This window comes from Cyanistes caeruleus, chromosome 1 (assembly GCF_971803275.1).
Source record: "Cyanistes caeruleus chromosome 1, bCyaCae1.hap1.1, whole genome shotgun sequence".
NCBI classification, from domain to species: domain Eukaryota; kingdom Metazoa; phylum Chordata; class Aves; order Passeriformes; family Paridae; genus Cyanistes; species Cyanistes caeruleus.
Genome location: NC_141701.1, coordinates 106,879,144 through 106,894,569, shown reverse-complemented (window position 1 = coordinate 106,894,569; position 15,426 = coordinate 106,879,144). Strand labels below are relative to the sequence as shown.

Sequence of the window (15,426 nt, the reverse complement as noted above, 5' to 3'; positions counted from 1 at the left end):
TATCTAAGAATTAAGCTTGATCTATCTTTGATTTTTATGGCAGTTGTGTTTGATGCAAAGGCAGTATCTGCTATAAGGTATTCCAAGGATGGAATAAGAGCAAATTAGTGGCATAAATGTGTAATCTTGAGATTATGAAAGGAAATACAGTCTTTTAATTTAATTAAAAGTTGGTATTTTAAAAAAACAAAGTGGAAGTTTATGCTCCTGTTAACTTCTATGTTAGTCTTTACTGTTCATTTTCTCTTCTGTTAGGAATAAGCTTCCAATTATGCAAAATGCTGGCAGTAGTCCCTATTGTCTCATAGTTTGTTAAATACTTTCCTAAATCTTGCATTTTCTTTGTACAAATCAGATACACAGAAAGAGTGGGATTTTTGTAGGAGCAGTGAAGAACTTTTCCCATGACATGAGAGACTATAGCGTATCTAATAAAACACTCACTTGTATTGATTCAGAGGAGTGTAAGGGGAATGCTCTGGATCCATGTGGTTTCCTTTCAGATGGATACTGCAGGCAGCAGCCAGCCAGTGTTTGAAGCCAGCACAGTAGCTGCAATAGCAGCCAAAGAATTGGTTAGGGGAGCTATTGATACCATCAAAGCCCTAAAGCTGTCTTCTTTGTGAGCGTCTTCCATCTGTTCATGATTTCTTCTAACCCCTCCTTCCCTTCCCTTCTATTCCAGTTAGCAAATTCCTTTTCCTGCATAGTAACCTAAATATTGCAACTTCAAAGATTTAGATGAATAAATAAGTTACAACTGTCTGGTCTATTTAGCTTGTTTGTTCTGATCCTTTCCATTACCTCTCTTGATTGTACAGATTCACAGATTCTAAGGGCACTTTAGTCATCTAAGACGAATCCATTATTAGGTATGATTGCACCAAGTGGGAGAAATATTAATGAAGATGTCTGAATTAAGGATTACATATCATTATTAATGTTATTACTTCTGTGATTCTTCTGAATTTCTTAGTAAGCTTTGTTTTTTCCATGCAGAGACTTGAAGGGTGTTATAGTCACTCTGAGTGATGATGGTCATCTTCAGTGTTCATACCTTGGAACTGATCCTTCACTCTTCCAGGCTCCTAAGGTTGATTCTAGGGAAATAAACTATGAAGAAATGAATGCTGAAATGAAAGAGCTTCAGAAAATCATCAGGGAGGCCACAAAAATGCAAGGTATACTTCTTTCTTTTTCTATAATTTTACATACCTTTTTAGCACTTTAAAATATTTTATTTTCACACTTTACCCATAGTTATATTTCTGTAGAAAATTTAGTATTTAAGAAAAATAAATAAATAAACTTTAGACAGTAAAGCCCTTGAATAAAGGGTTTTTTCTTTGTATTTTCATAATGCTGTTGAAAGGTTAAATATGTTTACATCAGGTTGCAGATAATTCTCACTAGTTCAAGGGTTCAGAATTAAAACTGACAGTACATGGATTACCCAAAGGCAAGAAAACTTGAAGTTCAACAGTCTGATGTAGTTAGGCTTCAGAGTGAGTAAAAGTATTGCCAAATTCTTTTTATAAATACAAATGTCTTTTTAAGTTATGAAATGAACAAAATTACTTTTTTTAAAGCAATTTTTCTGTTGGTTTAACTATTCAAGAGCATATTTGTAGAACAGAGTGACATATCTGATGATGATTCTGGAATTCATATACATTGCTAATAAATTGCATTAATTTGATTCAAATCAGGGCACATAATTTCTACAGAGTTCCTTCAAAGTTTATGTTTTCATAACTGTGTTTTTAAACAGCCTGGCTTGCACAGGGATTTGGAAGCATGTGATTTTACAGGGAGCTATGGAAAAATATTCAACAAACAGAACAAATTAATTTTTTTCCTTGATGATAGGTAACATATTCTTAAAATGCATTAAAGAAATATTCATGGTGTTTTCTATATGAAAAAAAGAAAAGTGAAAAACCTTGCCATTGAAATTCCTAGAAAATAAAAATTATTTATCTTCAGGCATGAGTTTGATTTTACAACACAAAGATTTCTTTGTTTTGTAATTACATATAACTTCATCCATTATAACGGTAGACTTATATCAGGATTTTAATTTTCCAAATCTACTAACGTGTTATTTAAGCATATAGATGTGGATAAATTCCACTGATTTTTACCACAGTCCATCCTTATAGGTATTTGACAATTTTGTCTGTCTATCATAACCAAAGGAAAAAAACCCATGATGGAAAGAACAAATCCATTTGAAGTAAATCAACTTTAGCTTGTTAGTTTCAACATGTTGTCTGGAAGATCAAAGGAGAGAGAAAGGAATTGTAGCTGTCCTTTTCAAATTTTGTAATAACTGTCATGGTATGACTGATAAATCTACTATCAATATTTTTTATTCTTTCACCATTCTTTTTTCTTAATTTCCTTTTCTTCCTCAGTTTGTCTACCCTGATCTAAGTGGTGTTTTCAGATGAGTTTTTTATGAATGCTCTTTTTGTTGTAGAGAAATGCCCTAATGATGTTGTATTTGGTTTTAACTGGATGTAAAACTTGTATGAGAACATTTTATACAACAAACATTTTACTTATGAAGAATATCTGTCAGTTTTGGATGTTTTGGCATTGTTTCATCTTGGCTTTATTTTTTCTTAGCTTGAACCTTGGTTGCCATTAAGTACTCCTAAGCACAATCTTTAAAATGACCTGTTGACTTTCTTGACTTTTGAATTCATGCTTGTGCAGTCAGAGCTTGTGTTGTTTTGTGTGTGAAAATATCTACCCTTATAAGGAAATAATTTTTCTTTGTTTCATTTTGTCTTTCAAATGTGGAAGGTATTTAGAATTAGGTCATCATATTAAAAAAACCTTAGAGTAGTTATTTCCATAAATGTCTTGTATTTCTGTCCAGTGCTGACCATTAAACTGTTGAACTTAAGCTGTTTTATACATTTTGAAGAATAAGGATTTACAATATAAACTGATGAAATATTTTAAAATCTTAACTGTTATACAAACTAAAATCTAATGTTACTTGCATTAGTCTGGATGACATAAGTGATTAAACATACGTGTTTTGGCTAAGTTTAATAGTAACAAAAAGCTGATACTTTTATGTAATCTTTGATTGTGATCTCTGTTGTACTTCTAATAGAAAAATGAGTATATGATAGAGGGTGCATCATAGTTAGCTTGAAGAAGCAACCAGAAGAGAAATGGTTAAGAAGGGATAGAAAGAGAATGGACTGTGCTGTGCTATATGTAATTGGCAGTTCTTTGCAATTGTGGCAGTATCAAATAGACCTAAACTTCTTTTCTAGGTGGTATTGGAGAAGTGTGTTTAGGTTTTACTTTTCTCTCTCATAGTAAAGAGAGGCATTTCTCTCTGAGCACAAGAAAACGAATACTTTTTTTCTGTCGTCATCAAAATCTTTTCCCTTGACCCTCTTGTTAGAAAGAGACAATGTGCTGTCTACTAGTTCTAGATATTTTCAGGACCCTGTGTGTAATAAAATTCTTGCAGCTTTCTGAATGTGCTCACACTCTCAGTTATTCAGTTAATATGTTAATTGTCCCTTTACAGCAACTCTTTCCTCGTTATTTTAGGAAGTATATATTTCCTGTTCAGATTTTTCATTTTCCAATACATTTAGTGTTGTAAAAAAACTGGAAGTGTTCTTCAGAAATATGCAAATACCCCAGAGCTGTACTTCTGGACTCTCAAGAGAAGGTTATGTAATTCCTCAAGGTTTTTAAGGCTTTAATTTGTATAACTTTTTTTTGCATGTGCAAAAAATATGCATTGGCATAAGGTTTTGTATAAGTCAGTTTGTAGCATTCTTTGCCTTGCATGTTGACAGTCCTGAAAATCATCTGTTGACATATTTTAATCAAGCTGCATGTAATGATCTTTGATATACATGATGCATAAAACTTTGATGTACCTCCTAATGCAGAGGAATTTGCTGAAGATTAGACTGTTAGACACAGAATCTTTGTTTAACATATTCACTATCAAATTATTTAGATTAAAGTGCTATGAGATGTGTGGTGTTATTTTGGAGGTAGTTATTCATTGTATATTGGCATCTGCATGCAAGGATGAAAGTTTAAAAATACCTTACAATCTCTGAAGATCATGGATATTATGTGTAAAATCTTGTTATAGAATGCACCTAAATCAATTTTCATACATAAAACCTGGCATGCGATTCAGATTTAAGTTGTCTATAGAAATCTAATAAATTTGCTTTTTTGGAAGTTTCCAAAATCATACACATTGCTGTTTCTTCTTTATGCTCCTAGGTGTAGAGGTGTAACTTTGAGACTTGATGCTGTTGAAATTGTATTATTCTTAGGAATGTAGCTGACTATTTCTTAAAGAAGAACTGATTTGATTTTGCTTTTTTCTTTCAGATATTCTGCCTGAATCTGAAAAACAGAGAGATGTAACTGTCACAGCAGAAGTTTCACCTGATTTGGATGAAGAATCTGTATGTACCCATTTAAAAAGGAAATTATTCTGAAAAAAAAACATTGATTTCAGATGAGTAAATAATGACTGATTGTGCACAGTGATTACTATTCACATTTGTGTGACCAAACTTCATGGCCCTCAGTTTTCTATGAAGGAGAACCCACTTTTATTAGAGATTTTAACTAGAATTATTAAATTTATTTATTTGTCTTCTGCCCAGGAACCTTTAGATTCTTGGCTAAGAAACCATAAGTGAGGAAGAACTTTGAGTCTGGAATAACTTTGTAATGGTGAAAAGCTGTACTGGTGAGCAGTTGTAAACATTATGGGAAACAGTTGAAATGTCATCCTTGGATCATTCAAAGACAGAGTACTCAAACCACTCAAGCTGCATTGTAAAAAATCTTTCTCTGACAGCCAGTCACTCAATATTCTTTGGTGTTGCAGCCTAATTAGTTTATTCATGTTATATACATACGTAGCTTACAAAAATCATTCAAATTAAGATTTGGGAGAGCTTATATTGTCTCTTAAAACTCTTCACTTTAAGTATTTCAGAACATACACGTTGCACTACGACATTATCCATTTATGGCCACTAATTCCGGGAAAAATGATTTTTCACAGCTACTTACTGTTTAAAAAATATATAAGGATATTATTCTTTGATAGATGAACCTCTTTATAATGTATGCCAATGTCCTTAGTGCTCTTCTCTGTGGAAAAAAGAGCAGGTCTTGGCTAGCTGCAATAATCTCCTCACAACATTTGGAACCATTAGGTGTACAGAATGCTCTAATGCTGCTATGCTCCTTTGCTCAACCTTCCAGATGCAACTGGTCTGTTTCATGTGTAATTCAGTCCATCAATCAGACCACAGCCTGGAATCTTTATCTGCCCATACATCTTAGTTTCCTGTGTGGCTGGCTTTTCTGTGGGTTCTTTCAGTAGCTGCCTAGGAAGAAAAAATCTGATATGCTACTTTGTGGGGAAGGATCAATAAGCAAGTGTAGGAATGATTTTAGGGCTTCTACAGTTACCTTTGGAACTACAGAATTTTCAGTGCTACTTCTGCACTTGTGAAAAGATTGAAATTGCAATGTGTGTGATAAAAGCAAAGAGGATATAGAGTATTAATATTGTGTAGATAAGTAAGTGGAGGACAGTTCTGTTATTTAACACCACCTCCAGTGTGTGGCCTCTGATTCAGGAAATCCAGGTGATTTTGAAGGCTGAATATGGTAAGGTTCCCTATCCTTATATCCTGCTATTTTTTCAGAATCATCCACTGGTCACCAGAGAGTATGACAATATGAAAGTATCTCTATTTTTTAGGTTGTGAAAGGTGCACAATGTACAAATGAAAGTCCTACTTCCGGAACCCAGAGAGCCTACCAGCCTCCTGACTTCTTAGGAGCTTTGCAGATGTGGTCCTTATACTGTTTTTCATTTACTTTTTTATAATGACAAGGCATAAGTTCAAATCAGTAATTTGGTATTATAGCAGAAGTCAGAGAAGTGTTTCTTTATAATAGTTTAAACTTTAACAGTAGTAACTGACCTGTTTTCAATATGAAATATAAGCATAAAATAAAACTAAAATAGACCACAAGGCCAAGATAAATTTTGAAGTAGATGGAATTGCCTATTGAAATAGAAATTAGCAGGAATTGAAATGAAGTGCCTGCTAGAATTTTCTTTTGAAGTCTCAGGTATATTTCTGATTATAAAATAGTGTGTGATTTTATAGTAGATGCTATGTTGTGTATATAATATATAGGCAGATTGGAAGCCATCTTTCTCTGCTGAACAACAGAAGGTATTTCCCGAATTTGAATAAATATACAGTGAAAAGTAGTGTGCCAAACAAAACAGTTTCAAATATTTGTATATACATCAGAGTGTATTAGTTTCTTACATGTACAACATTCATGACCTTTTGCTATCCTTTTTGCAGGGAATTTCAAACAGAGGCTTCACATTTTCAGAAGGAACTCAGAATGTGTTCTGTGTATTTTAATCTGTCATAGGAATGATAAGTCCTTTAATGTTAATTCTGTGTTTATCAAGTTGATGGTAGGAAAGCAATATTGCTTTTATTGTGTTTTCTTGTTCATGTGGAACATTGAATTTACTCTGTTTTCATCATTTTCTTCACAGCAAGCCATTGACAGTGAGGTAAAAGCAGGGGCTGTACCATCAGTCACAGTAAAGGTACTGTGCCTAACTTGAACAGCAGCATTTGAATGGTGGTGGCAAATTGTAATAAGCTGGTCACTTTCTGTGTATTTCACTTAGAACGTGAAAATGAGTGAAGTTTGAAATGCAATATATACTTAATTTTTTTTCTCCTTAGTATGACATGGTGCCATTCTGGCAAGCCTTCTGCTACAGTCAGAAAATGATTGCAGTTTTATTTTTGATAGGCTTATCAATAAGCCATCACAGAAACATCAGGATAGAATGAAATAATTTTTGAAGTAATGAGAATATTTTTTCTGACAGCCATAAATGTTTGGTTACTCAAATAGGACATTTATAATTTTCAGCTGCCTTTTTAGTTGTCAATAAAATAAAAATAGACTTTCTTTTGTAAAAAGACTTTCATAATGTTAGCAATTGAAAAAGAAGTAGGAAAATCTAATTAGAAAATTGATGATCTTCATGAGAGCTGGTGCCTGTAACTGATTGTGAAAAAAATGTGTGCACGTGCTAGTTTTCCTCAGTACTGCCTAAAAAGGATCATGATTTTTATTTTTGACTTTAGGATGATCTTCTAAGAATATCAGTGGAGTTTCATTTTTGAGAACCTGGCAGGTTCTCTTTCTGCCTAGAGTGAAAAATTCAGAGGATAACTGAAGTGTTTGAATCAGATGTGCTCAGACTAGTGTGGTTTACTTGTACTTGGTTCAACATGTTTCTCTGCATTTTTAAGCACTAAAAATGATACAGGATAAAATGGATATATTTATATTTATATATAAATATATATATTATATTTATATATATCTATATATATTTATATATATATATTATATTTATATATTTATCAGATATATTCTGATAAAATCAGTGATAAATCTGCTTAAAGAAGTTCAAATTAATTATGTATTTATATATTTATAAGCTTTTTAATGGGAAGACATAATTAATTCCCCATTCTCTTTTCTTGTTTATGAATCTTGTACCTTTTAGTGAAACAAAACCAGTAAATGTAGGAGTTACCATGAATTCAATTTTTTCTAGAATCTTTTTTATGTGATAAGTTCCTATAACTGGTGTATTGTTCAATCTAAGTCAATGTTGATGCTAATTAAGTTAATCACATTAGTTTCCTAACACTTGAGTAATTCTATAAGTAGTAATATTCTAAACTGATTTAACCTGGCTGTAGTGAGCTCCTTCACAGACAAGCATTGCAAAAGAGATGATATTAGAGATATGGTCCCTGTCTATGCAGATCACATTCAGATCTCAGTCACCACTGTACTTTCATTTTAGATGTGAGTTAGGGATATTTTTGAAATCCATTTGTTTTGCAGTGGAATAATATCTGTGCACAATAGGAGCAATGAGGGCCACTCTATGTTTAACTGAGCTTTTATTATCTGGAGCTGTTGTGCTGACTATCCTGTATATTGATTTTCTTATTTTGTTTGCATTAAAAATTAAAACAAAACTTGGAGTTATTCAGAAGACAAATTAATTGTTTGCAATTAATGGAAGTAATTTCTTTGGTTATCTTTGATTTTATTATTCTTGTTTTTTTCACGATAATCATCTAAAAATTGCAAAATTTTATGGCTGTTTGTATTAGAATGAATGATCATGACTCTTGCAGGGTATTAAACTTTCAATTAATACTTTTGCTTTAGTTTGGCTTAAGTTAAAATTACAAACAACTTGAGAAGTCCCCTCAGGTTTTTTAATCTTTCAAGTTACTGTATATCATGTATTAGTTGTGAATAAATAAGAATTGTAAAATGAAAATACCAGTTTTGAACTTGAAATTTCAAGTCCTAAAGTGTTGTTTCTGAATTGATCTTTGTAGTTTTTTCATATCTTTCTGTTGATTATCGATTTTTTTTTTTTTCTGCTGTTGAGTTTAATTAGTTGCTTCCTTTAAATACTTCTGTATGCCCCTTGATCTAGATAACAATCCAGAGCAGAGTGACTGCGCAGAAGCCAAGCTTGGCTGTGTGTGTGCAAGCTCCGTTAGCAGTGACCTCTGACCAGTTTGTCTTTGATGATTTAGGTAAATGATGGCACTGTCATCACAGCTGTTGTGTACTATTACTTTTTCTGAGATTTGAAAAGGTATAGCCCAGCCTCCAGTGAGTGCATTGTTGCAGATATACAGCAGTTAAAGCAATTACAAGTTTGCCTTGCCTGCAATCCATAGCTTCTAGACTCTGCTTGGTGGAGGAAGATGAAGTAGATAGGAATGGATTTCTTCCCCTGGTTGTGGTATGATGTGTTGTGGGTGGAGAGAGCTGCTTCATGATGGAGGCAAACCCCCCCTCAATTATTCTCTTGCACTTCTGCTGTGTTGTTTTGTTTTGCTGACATTTCTGTCGGTGTAGAAATGCCAGTCTCGATCTACAAACAGGGACAGTAAGTTTGTCGACTGGGGGACAGTCTAGCATCTGTTCCCAAAGTAGCACCAATTGTTTCAAATAGATTAAAGGATCTTAGCCTTTTTCCAGCTCTGCTGGTAAGACTGCAGGTGGGATTGCCTTTAAGACTATGTGGAGCTTAAGGTCAGTCAAATATGCCTGCTGCTTCAGTTGGAACTACAGGCCATTTCTGCTCTGAAATGGGAACTAATAGTCCCTGTTGAAACAGAGCTTTACTAACTGCTACTCTCATTTGAAGGGGCAGTTCTTATATTTCCTCAACATGTGATTGGGGAAAATGACTTTGTAAATTACTAAAATTGCAATGTAAATATAATTTCTTTTCATCTTCTTCATGTTCAATGTGTTGAATTGTTTTATAGGTTATGCTTCAAGATACTTTGAGGCCCTAGTTTGCCTTTTAAAAATTAAGGATTATAAAAAAGACATGTACAGTTATTTGATAAAGATGAACTAATAGGGAAAATGTCATAATTTAGTAGAATAATTCTCAAAGTGCCAGAAAATATGCTGCTTTCATTTGGATGCCCCTATTACTTAAGTTAATTTTGTGGTTTTTTTTAGAACCAGATTCATCTGAAACTGTGGTCCTGTCTGTCTTTTTGAAGGAGAATTGTTCTCCACCAGAACTAGAAGGAACCTGTATAGTTTCATATATTATACCAACAGGTAAGCCACTGGAGATGTGATGTGCCTTTTTTTTGAGGCCTTTTTCCCTATGGATATCTTATACAAGTTATTTTGAAATATACTAAAGGTGGTAGTAATTAAAGAAATAATATTTATCTAGTCTTCAGTTTTAGTTAATATTTTATGTTGCATCAATTTGTATAATTGATCTTACAGAAGTAAAATCATAAGCTTATTGCTTGGGAAACAGCTGTACCAGCTTTCTCACCCTGTCCTATCAATTTGCTTCTGTTCCATCTCTTGGAGTGAGAAGTTGATTACATCTGTATGACTATTCACCCTTCTGGTCTGCCAACAATAATGCCTTGCCACAGAGAATGACATCTGAATAAGCATTGGGAGTGATTGTTCCTCATTTCCTTTTTAACAGATGAACATACTCATTCCAAACAATAAACTAATCCAAAGAAATGGAAACCAACTTGTTATTTTATGATATTAGTGTCCTAGTGATAGAATATGTAAATTTATTCTGCTATCCATAACTGAATGTTTATTAGCTTAGTGTTCTACACACAACCCTGTGAATGTGTCAGGTTACTGAGAAGTTGTGTTTAGGCAGGGCTTCCATGTTAAATACTTCATAAACCAGTTTAATCTGTCAGTTCTTTACTTCTTGCTGCTTGGCTTTGCTCCTGCACCTCCTCCCCTGTTGTGGTCACACAGTCACCAGTTGTTTCTCAGCCAGATTTGCTGATTTGGTTCACTGTGCAAAGACAGAGCCGTGCCAGCACAAATGGAGTAGATTGGCGTGAAAGAAGTACATGTGTACTAAAGGCTTCTGTGAAGGGTGGTGGTCTTGAGTACCTTATCCTATACTGACACTTTAATGTAAATATTTTCTTTGTATCACTTCACACTTGAAACATTGTGTTTATGATGGTAGTCTAGGCTGTTGTATGACTGAAATGTTTATTTCCAGAAAAATAATGAAACACGTTTTTAAAGAAAAGGAAGTCCTCCCTTTTAACTGAGAGCCTGCATGGAGAGTTTGTACAACTTCAGTCCCTCTGTCCTGTGATTCTGACTGCATATTCCTTGTGAATGAGATGCTGTGCATTCATAACTCTCCAAATTAGTGATGTGGCCTTAGACAGGTTTTTGGCATGACTGAATAGGTAGCACACTAGTGAATATCTTAGATCCTCTGATTTTGAAAGCTTGTTTTTTTGTTTTGCTGGTCTTGTTTCTGTAATTTTGCTTCCTAAGACCAGAAAATAAAATTTATATTTATATATATTAATAAAATATATATTAATAAAAATTATTTATGTCAGGTAATGCTAGTAAAACTTACATTTGTATTTTAAATATTAAGTTGGATTTTGCAAGCCTTTTGATCAGGGAAGTAAGAAAATCTTGCATCTTGAATGTGTTTGATGGTTTATATGCTATTAAAAAAAAGACCAAGCAGTCATGACATCTAACAGAATTATAGAAACTGAAGAATAAATTTAAAAACTTATCTTTGGTGGTTGAATTTTGAAGACTTCTAGGTAAAGGAACATAATTAGGGTTAGGAATAAGATCTGCTAATTTTTTTGGTATTTATTTAAATTATGAATCTGAGATATTTCTGTCGAATTCCATACAAACGCTAGTGTTATTTGGCAGTCAAATCCTTAAGTGTAATATACTAGTAAATGAACTTTAAGTGCTTTTGTGGCTTCATTTTATTTGAACAGAGAATGTTTTTTCTTTAGTTTTTAAAATATCCATATTTGTGGCCAAATCACATTTCAGTCTATCTCTGTGGGATTCATACAGCTAAAGCTTGATGAGTCAGTCACTTGGATGGGGTTGCACTATTGATGAATGTGGTCTCATATCTGGTTTTTGGCTAGTATTATGTCCTTATGTATTGTCTACTTAACAAATGGCTTAAGTTCTTAAAACCCTGTTACACTTCCTTTATATTTTCTTTACATTTAACTAATATCTCATGCATTTTTTCCCCCTTTTGTCCTGTTACTGTTCATATGGCAGAGCTCAATCCTGAAGGTAAGTGAAAGCAAAAAATGCTAAGTTTTATGAGTGGCAATGTATGCTGAATTAAACAGATTTGGAAGGGAGCTGTTATTTTGCCTGTTATTTCTATAAGTTATTATTCTTGTTTTGATGCTATGAAGGTGTGGATATAGAGAATAGAAGGTCATAAGGACATTTCTTGGTGAAGCATATTGCACTTTCTCATATATAAATGGGAATTTTTCAAAGCGTTAAGATCCTTGTACATTGAGATTGGAAATTTGAAACAATTATACCTTCTTATATCTATTTTTTCTCAGTTTTAGCAGTTAGGCAGTTAAATTATATCTTTGGTGCAACTGAAACAGCTATTAGGCATTTATGCTGTTTGGGTTGAGTAGCTCTGAGAACGATGTCACAACATGTCTTCATTCCAATTCCTATTGGGAACATCTTATTCAAGGCTGCAAGGCTGCTTCTTTCTGAGACTACCAGCGATACAAAACTTAGCTATGATTGTGGTAGATACAATTCTTGGAGAAGGTACAATTAAGAGACAAAAAAAGACTGGAAAATGAGCTTATGTATGTGTAGACTAAAAAGAGAGAAGGGTGGTTTTGCAGTATAGTTGTAGATGTGTTGGAAAGATGCAGTGCTTGTAGAAGATATTTTCTGAACTTAAAAAATAAATATATTAAGTACACATTCTTTTGTGTTTTGGGAAGGTAAGAAAGATGATTGTCAGAGATTTAGAGGTCAAGTGAAAGGGAGTTTTCAGTTTTGCAGTTTTCATAAACAGAAGTTTTAGATGTATGTATGGTCTTGTTTTTCAATACTTATGCTCTTTTGAGCTTAGTAAGTGCAGTAAAAAGAAACAAGAAGGTAACTTGTAACAAAAGTTCCCCTCCTTTTCTGGTTTCCAGATATGTCGGTGGACCTTGATGTGTTGTATGGGAAGTAGATGCTCAAAACATCTCAATAAGATCCTGCTCTTGACAAGAATAACTGTTACACTGTGACATTTTTCTGCTAGACAAAGGAATTAAAAAGTTAACTATCAATAAACTATATAAAAACAAGTGTATACAGTTTGAAAGAATAGTATTCTAAAAATGAAGATTGGGTTTTTGTTTTAAGAAATATCAAAACAAGATGAAAGCCTTATCCTGAAAAGAATATTGCAGAGAACAGTAAAGTTTGTAAAATTATCTGTGCCAAAATATTTTTGGGTTACTGTAGGGTCCACTGGACTATGTAAACTCAGGGTCATCAGTGCCAGAGTGAATATTAATTCTCTGAATATTTAAAATCCTAAATTGGGAGATTTGAGTTTTAATACTTTTTGTCATGCACATTAGTGTTATATTTCAAATATAACTAAATGAATGCATGAGGAATTTGGAAATGAAATAGTATCTACAGGGCATATGGCTGTTTTATTACTTATAGGTAATAAAACTTAAAATAAAAATACTTATAGGCAGGTAAGTGCATAGTATGCCTTTAAATACTAGTACCTTATGAGATAATGTTAGACATCATCTGTTTTGTCTCAGAATAGAGGCAAATATGAATTTGTATTTTCATTTCTTTTTTCTTTATTGCACTCCTAAAATTGTGTATCACATGAAGTATCACAGCTCTAAATGAAGTGAAATGTGTTGCTAGACAGAATATCAATGTGTGGAGGAAATTCTGACTCCCTCATGTGGCTACTACTTTGTTTCATTACTACCATTTACAATTCTGAAATACCCTGAAATATTTCCCAGCAAGTTTTCACTCTAGTGATGAATTTTGTTGCAACTTTTTGGTTTGTTTTTCTTATATGTAGCTCTTTTAGATTAATCAACTAGAAATCTCCCCAGTCTCCTCCAAACACTAGATAAGACTTGATTTAGTTTTGATTTGACCTCTGTCTGAAATATTGAAAAGTTATGTTTATGATGAGGCAGACTGACAGCAGTAGAAAAAGCTGGTCTGAAAAACCAGGAAAAATATCTTGTATCAAATATAAAAAATATATTAAAATAATTTCGCCTACTTTTGCTACTAATTTTTTTCTTGTTGATAAGTCTCCATATCTAACTGACTAAGGTGTCTGTGTTATGATGTCATCAAGAAAAATTTTAGTTCTATCAGATGATGAAGATACAGTTGAATTAATCAGTCTGACAGATCATGGGTTTATTTTCAAGTATGCCTTTAGAAATTTTCCTTGGAACCTGGAGATACTCAAATTTTGAAGACCTGTCTTCAATATGAATGAGTTTTCTGCTCAGTTTTCTGTGATTTTATATTTATAAACTGCTGCAGAATAGTTACTTGGAGGCATTATCAGCCAGCCAAAACAGCTTGTGAATTGACAGCCACAGGGAATAATCTGAGCCTTATGGTAGCATTTTTACTCTGAGATGATTCTTAGAAGTAATTTTTTCATTGGAAGAGCTCTGAGAAGCAGCAAACAAACAAAATTACTAGCAGAAAGGGTTTCTTGGATGGCTATTGGGTGTTTAAGCTCAATTTTTATACTCTTGTATATACCTCTGTGTTGCTATGACTTTCCTGACAGTAACTTATTGTCTCTAAAAATCTATTTTATGAAGGTTTTCCTGTTAATGCTTCATCAAAAAATTGTCCTTAAAACCCCACAATTTGTCTTCTCAACAGAGCAAGTACTCCATATTGCATAGCAATGAGCACTTTTGCCTTTTGCATAGAACATAGCAGGCAATTGCTGACATGCCTGCAATTTCAAATAGTATTTATATCTGAGAAAATTTGACTCCTCCAATGTGTTTTCTGAATGTGAGTGTTAAAACTTCCTCTTTTTTCCTGCACCATTCTGATGAAATTGCTTGTGATAGTAGGTCCCAATATTCAAGACAGTAGCCAGTTTACTCTATAGTTCTGTTTTATTATGATGCAACAAGTTGAAAGATTTTAATATACATTTGAGTAATAACCTCCATTGGATACATTCTTTTTCTATGCCACAAACTTCTGACAGACAATATGAAGGTTACATAGATTTTATTTGAGTATATAAAAAAATAGTAAATATACTCATAAAAAGCATTTATTTGTGATATTCCTGATAAAAATGTTGATGCTTCAATTCTGTATTTGAAGCATCATGAGTAATCACACAGCTGTTGTTTATGTTAAAGTGGTATTGTTTGTCTAGAGAATTAAATAAAACTAATCTCCTTTGCATGTTAATTAGTATAAATACAGTGTGCAGTTTTGTTAATAATTTTTGCTTTCCCATACATATAAAAATCTTCACTTGAGAAGGTAATTAGAAGTATTCAAATTTAAGATATTTTAGGTGGAAAATTTAAAAAAAGGAGGATTTTATATAGTTTGGTTTTAATGCATTGCTTAATCACATTAAGTATCTTGTTATACCTCTTTGAGGACAGTGGTATGAAGTATCCTGTATTCAGAATGTGGAAATGAAAAATGAATCTGTGTTCTTTCATTTTAGGAATACCAAGAGTTTCACAGTGTAACTTCAGTCTGCCTTTGAAGTTAGTTTGCTTTCCAGCTCAGCCTTCAAAAGCAGCACACCACAAGCTAACTATTGATACCAACAAACCTCCCATCAGTTTTGTCACCATTTTTCCAGGTAGGTTTTTAAATATTGAAGGTGTTAGAAGCTTGCAACAGGAATGG

General features: G+C 33.1%; 1 protein-coding gene across 23 annotated transcripts in view; it reads left to right on the top strand.

The window, feature by feature from the left end:
• The window catches only part of BBS9 (Bardet-Biedl syndrome 9), a 291,318-nt gene that overhangs the window by 49,179 nt on the left and 226,713 nt on the right, over positions 1-15,426 (top strand). For 14 of the 23 annotated variants that reach the window (XM_086847607.1, XM_086847656.1, XM_086847617.1 and 11 more), the window contains exons 10-16: positions 1,000-1,181; positions 4,393-4,469; positions 6,614-6,667; positions 8,606-8,708; positions 9,655-9,759; positions 11,767-11,781; positions 15,239-15,379. In XM_086847607.1, the coding sequence (XP_086703733.1) occupies positions 1,000-1,181; positions 4,393-4,469; positions 6,614-6,667; positions 8,606-8,708; positions 9,655-9,759; positions 11,767-11,781; positions 15,239-15,379 (677 nt within the window). The remainder of the gene's footprint in view (positions 1-999; positions 1,182-4,392; positions 4,470-6,613; positions 6,668-8,605; positions 8,709-9,654; positions 9,760-11,766; positions 11,782-15,238; positions 15,380-15,426) is intronic. The other 9 variants (XM_086847613.1, XM_086847640.1, XM_086847597.1 and 6 more) reach the window with 1 other exon arrangement.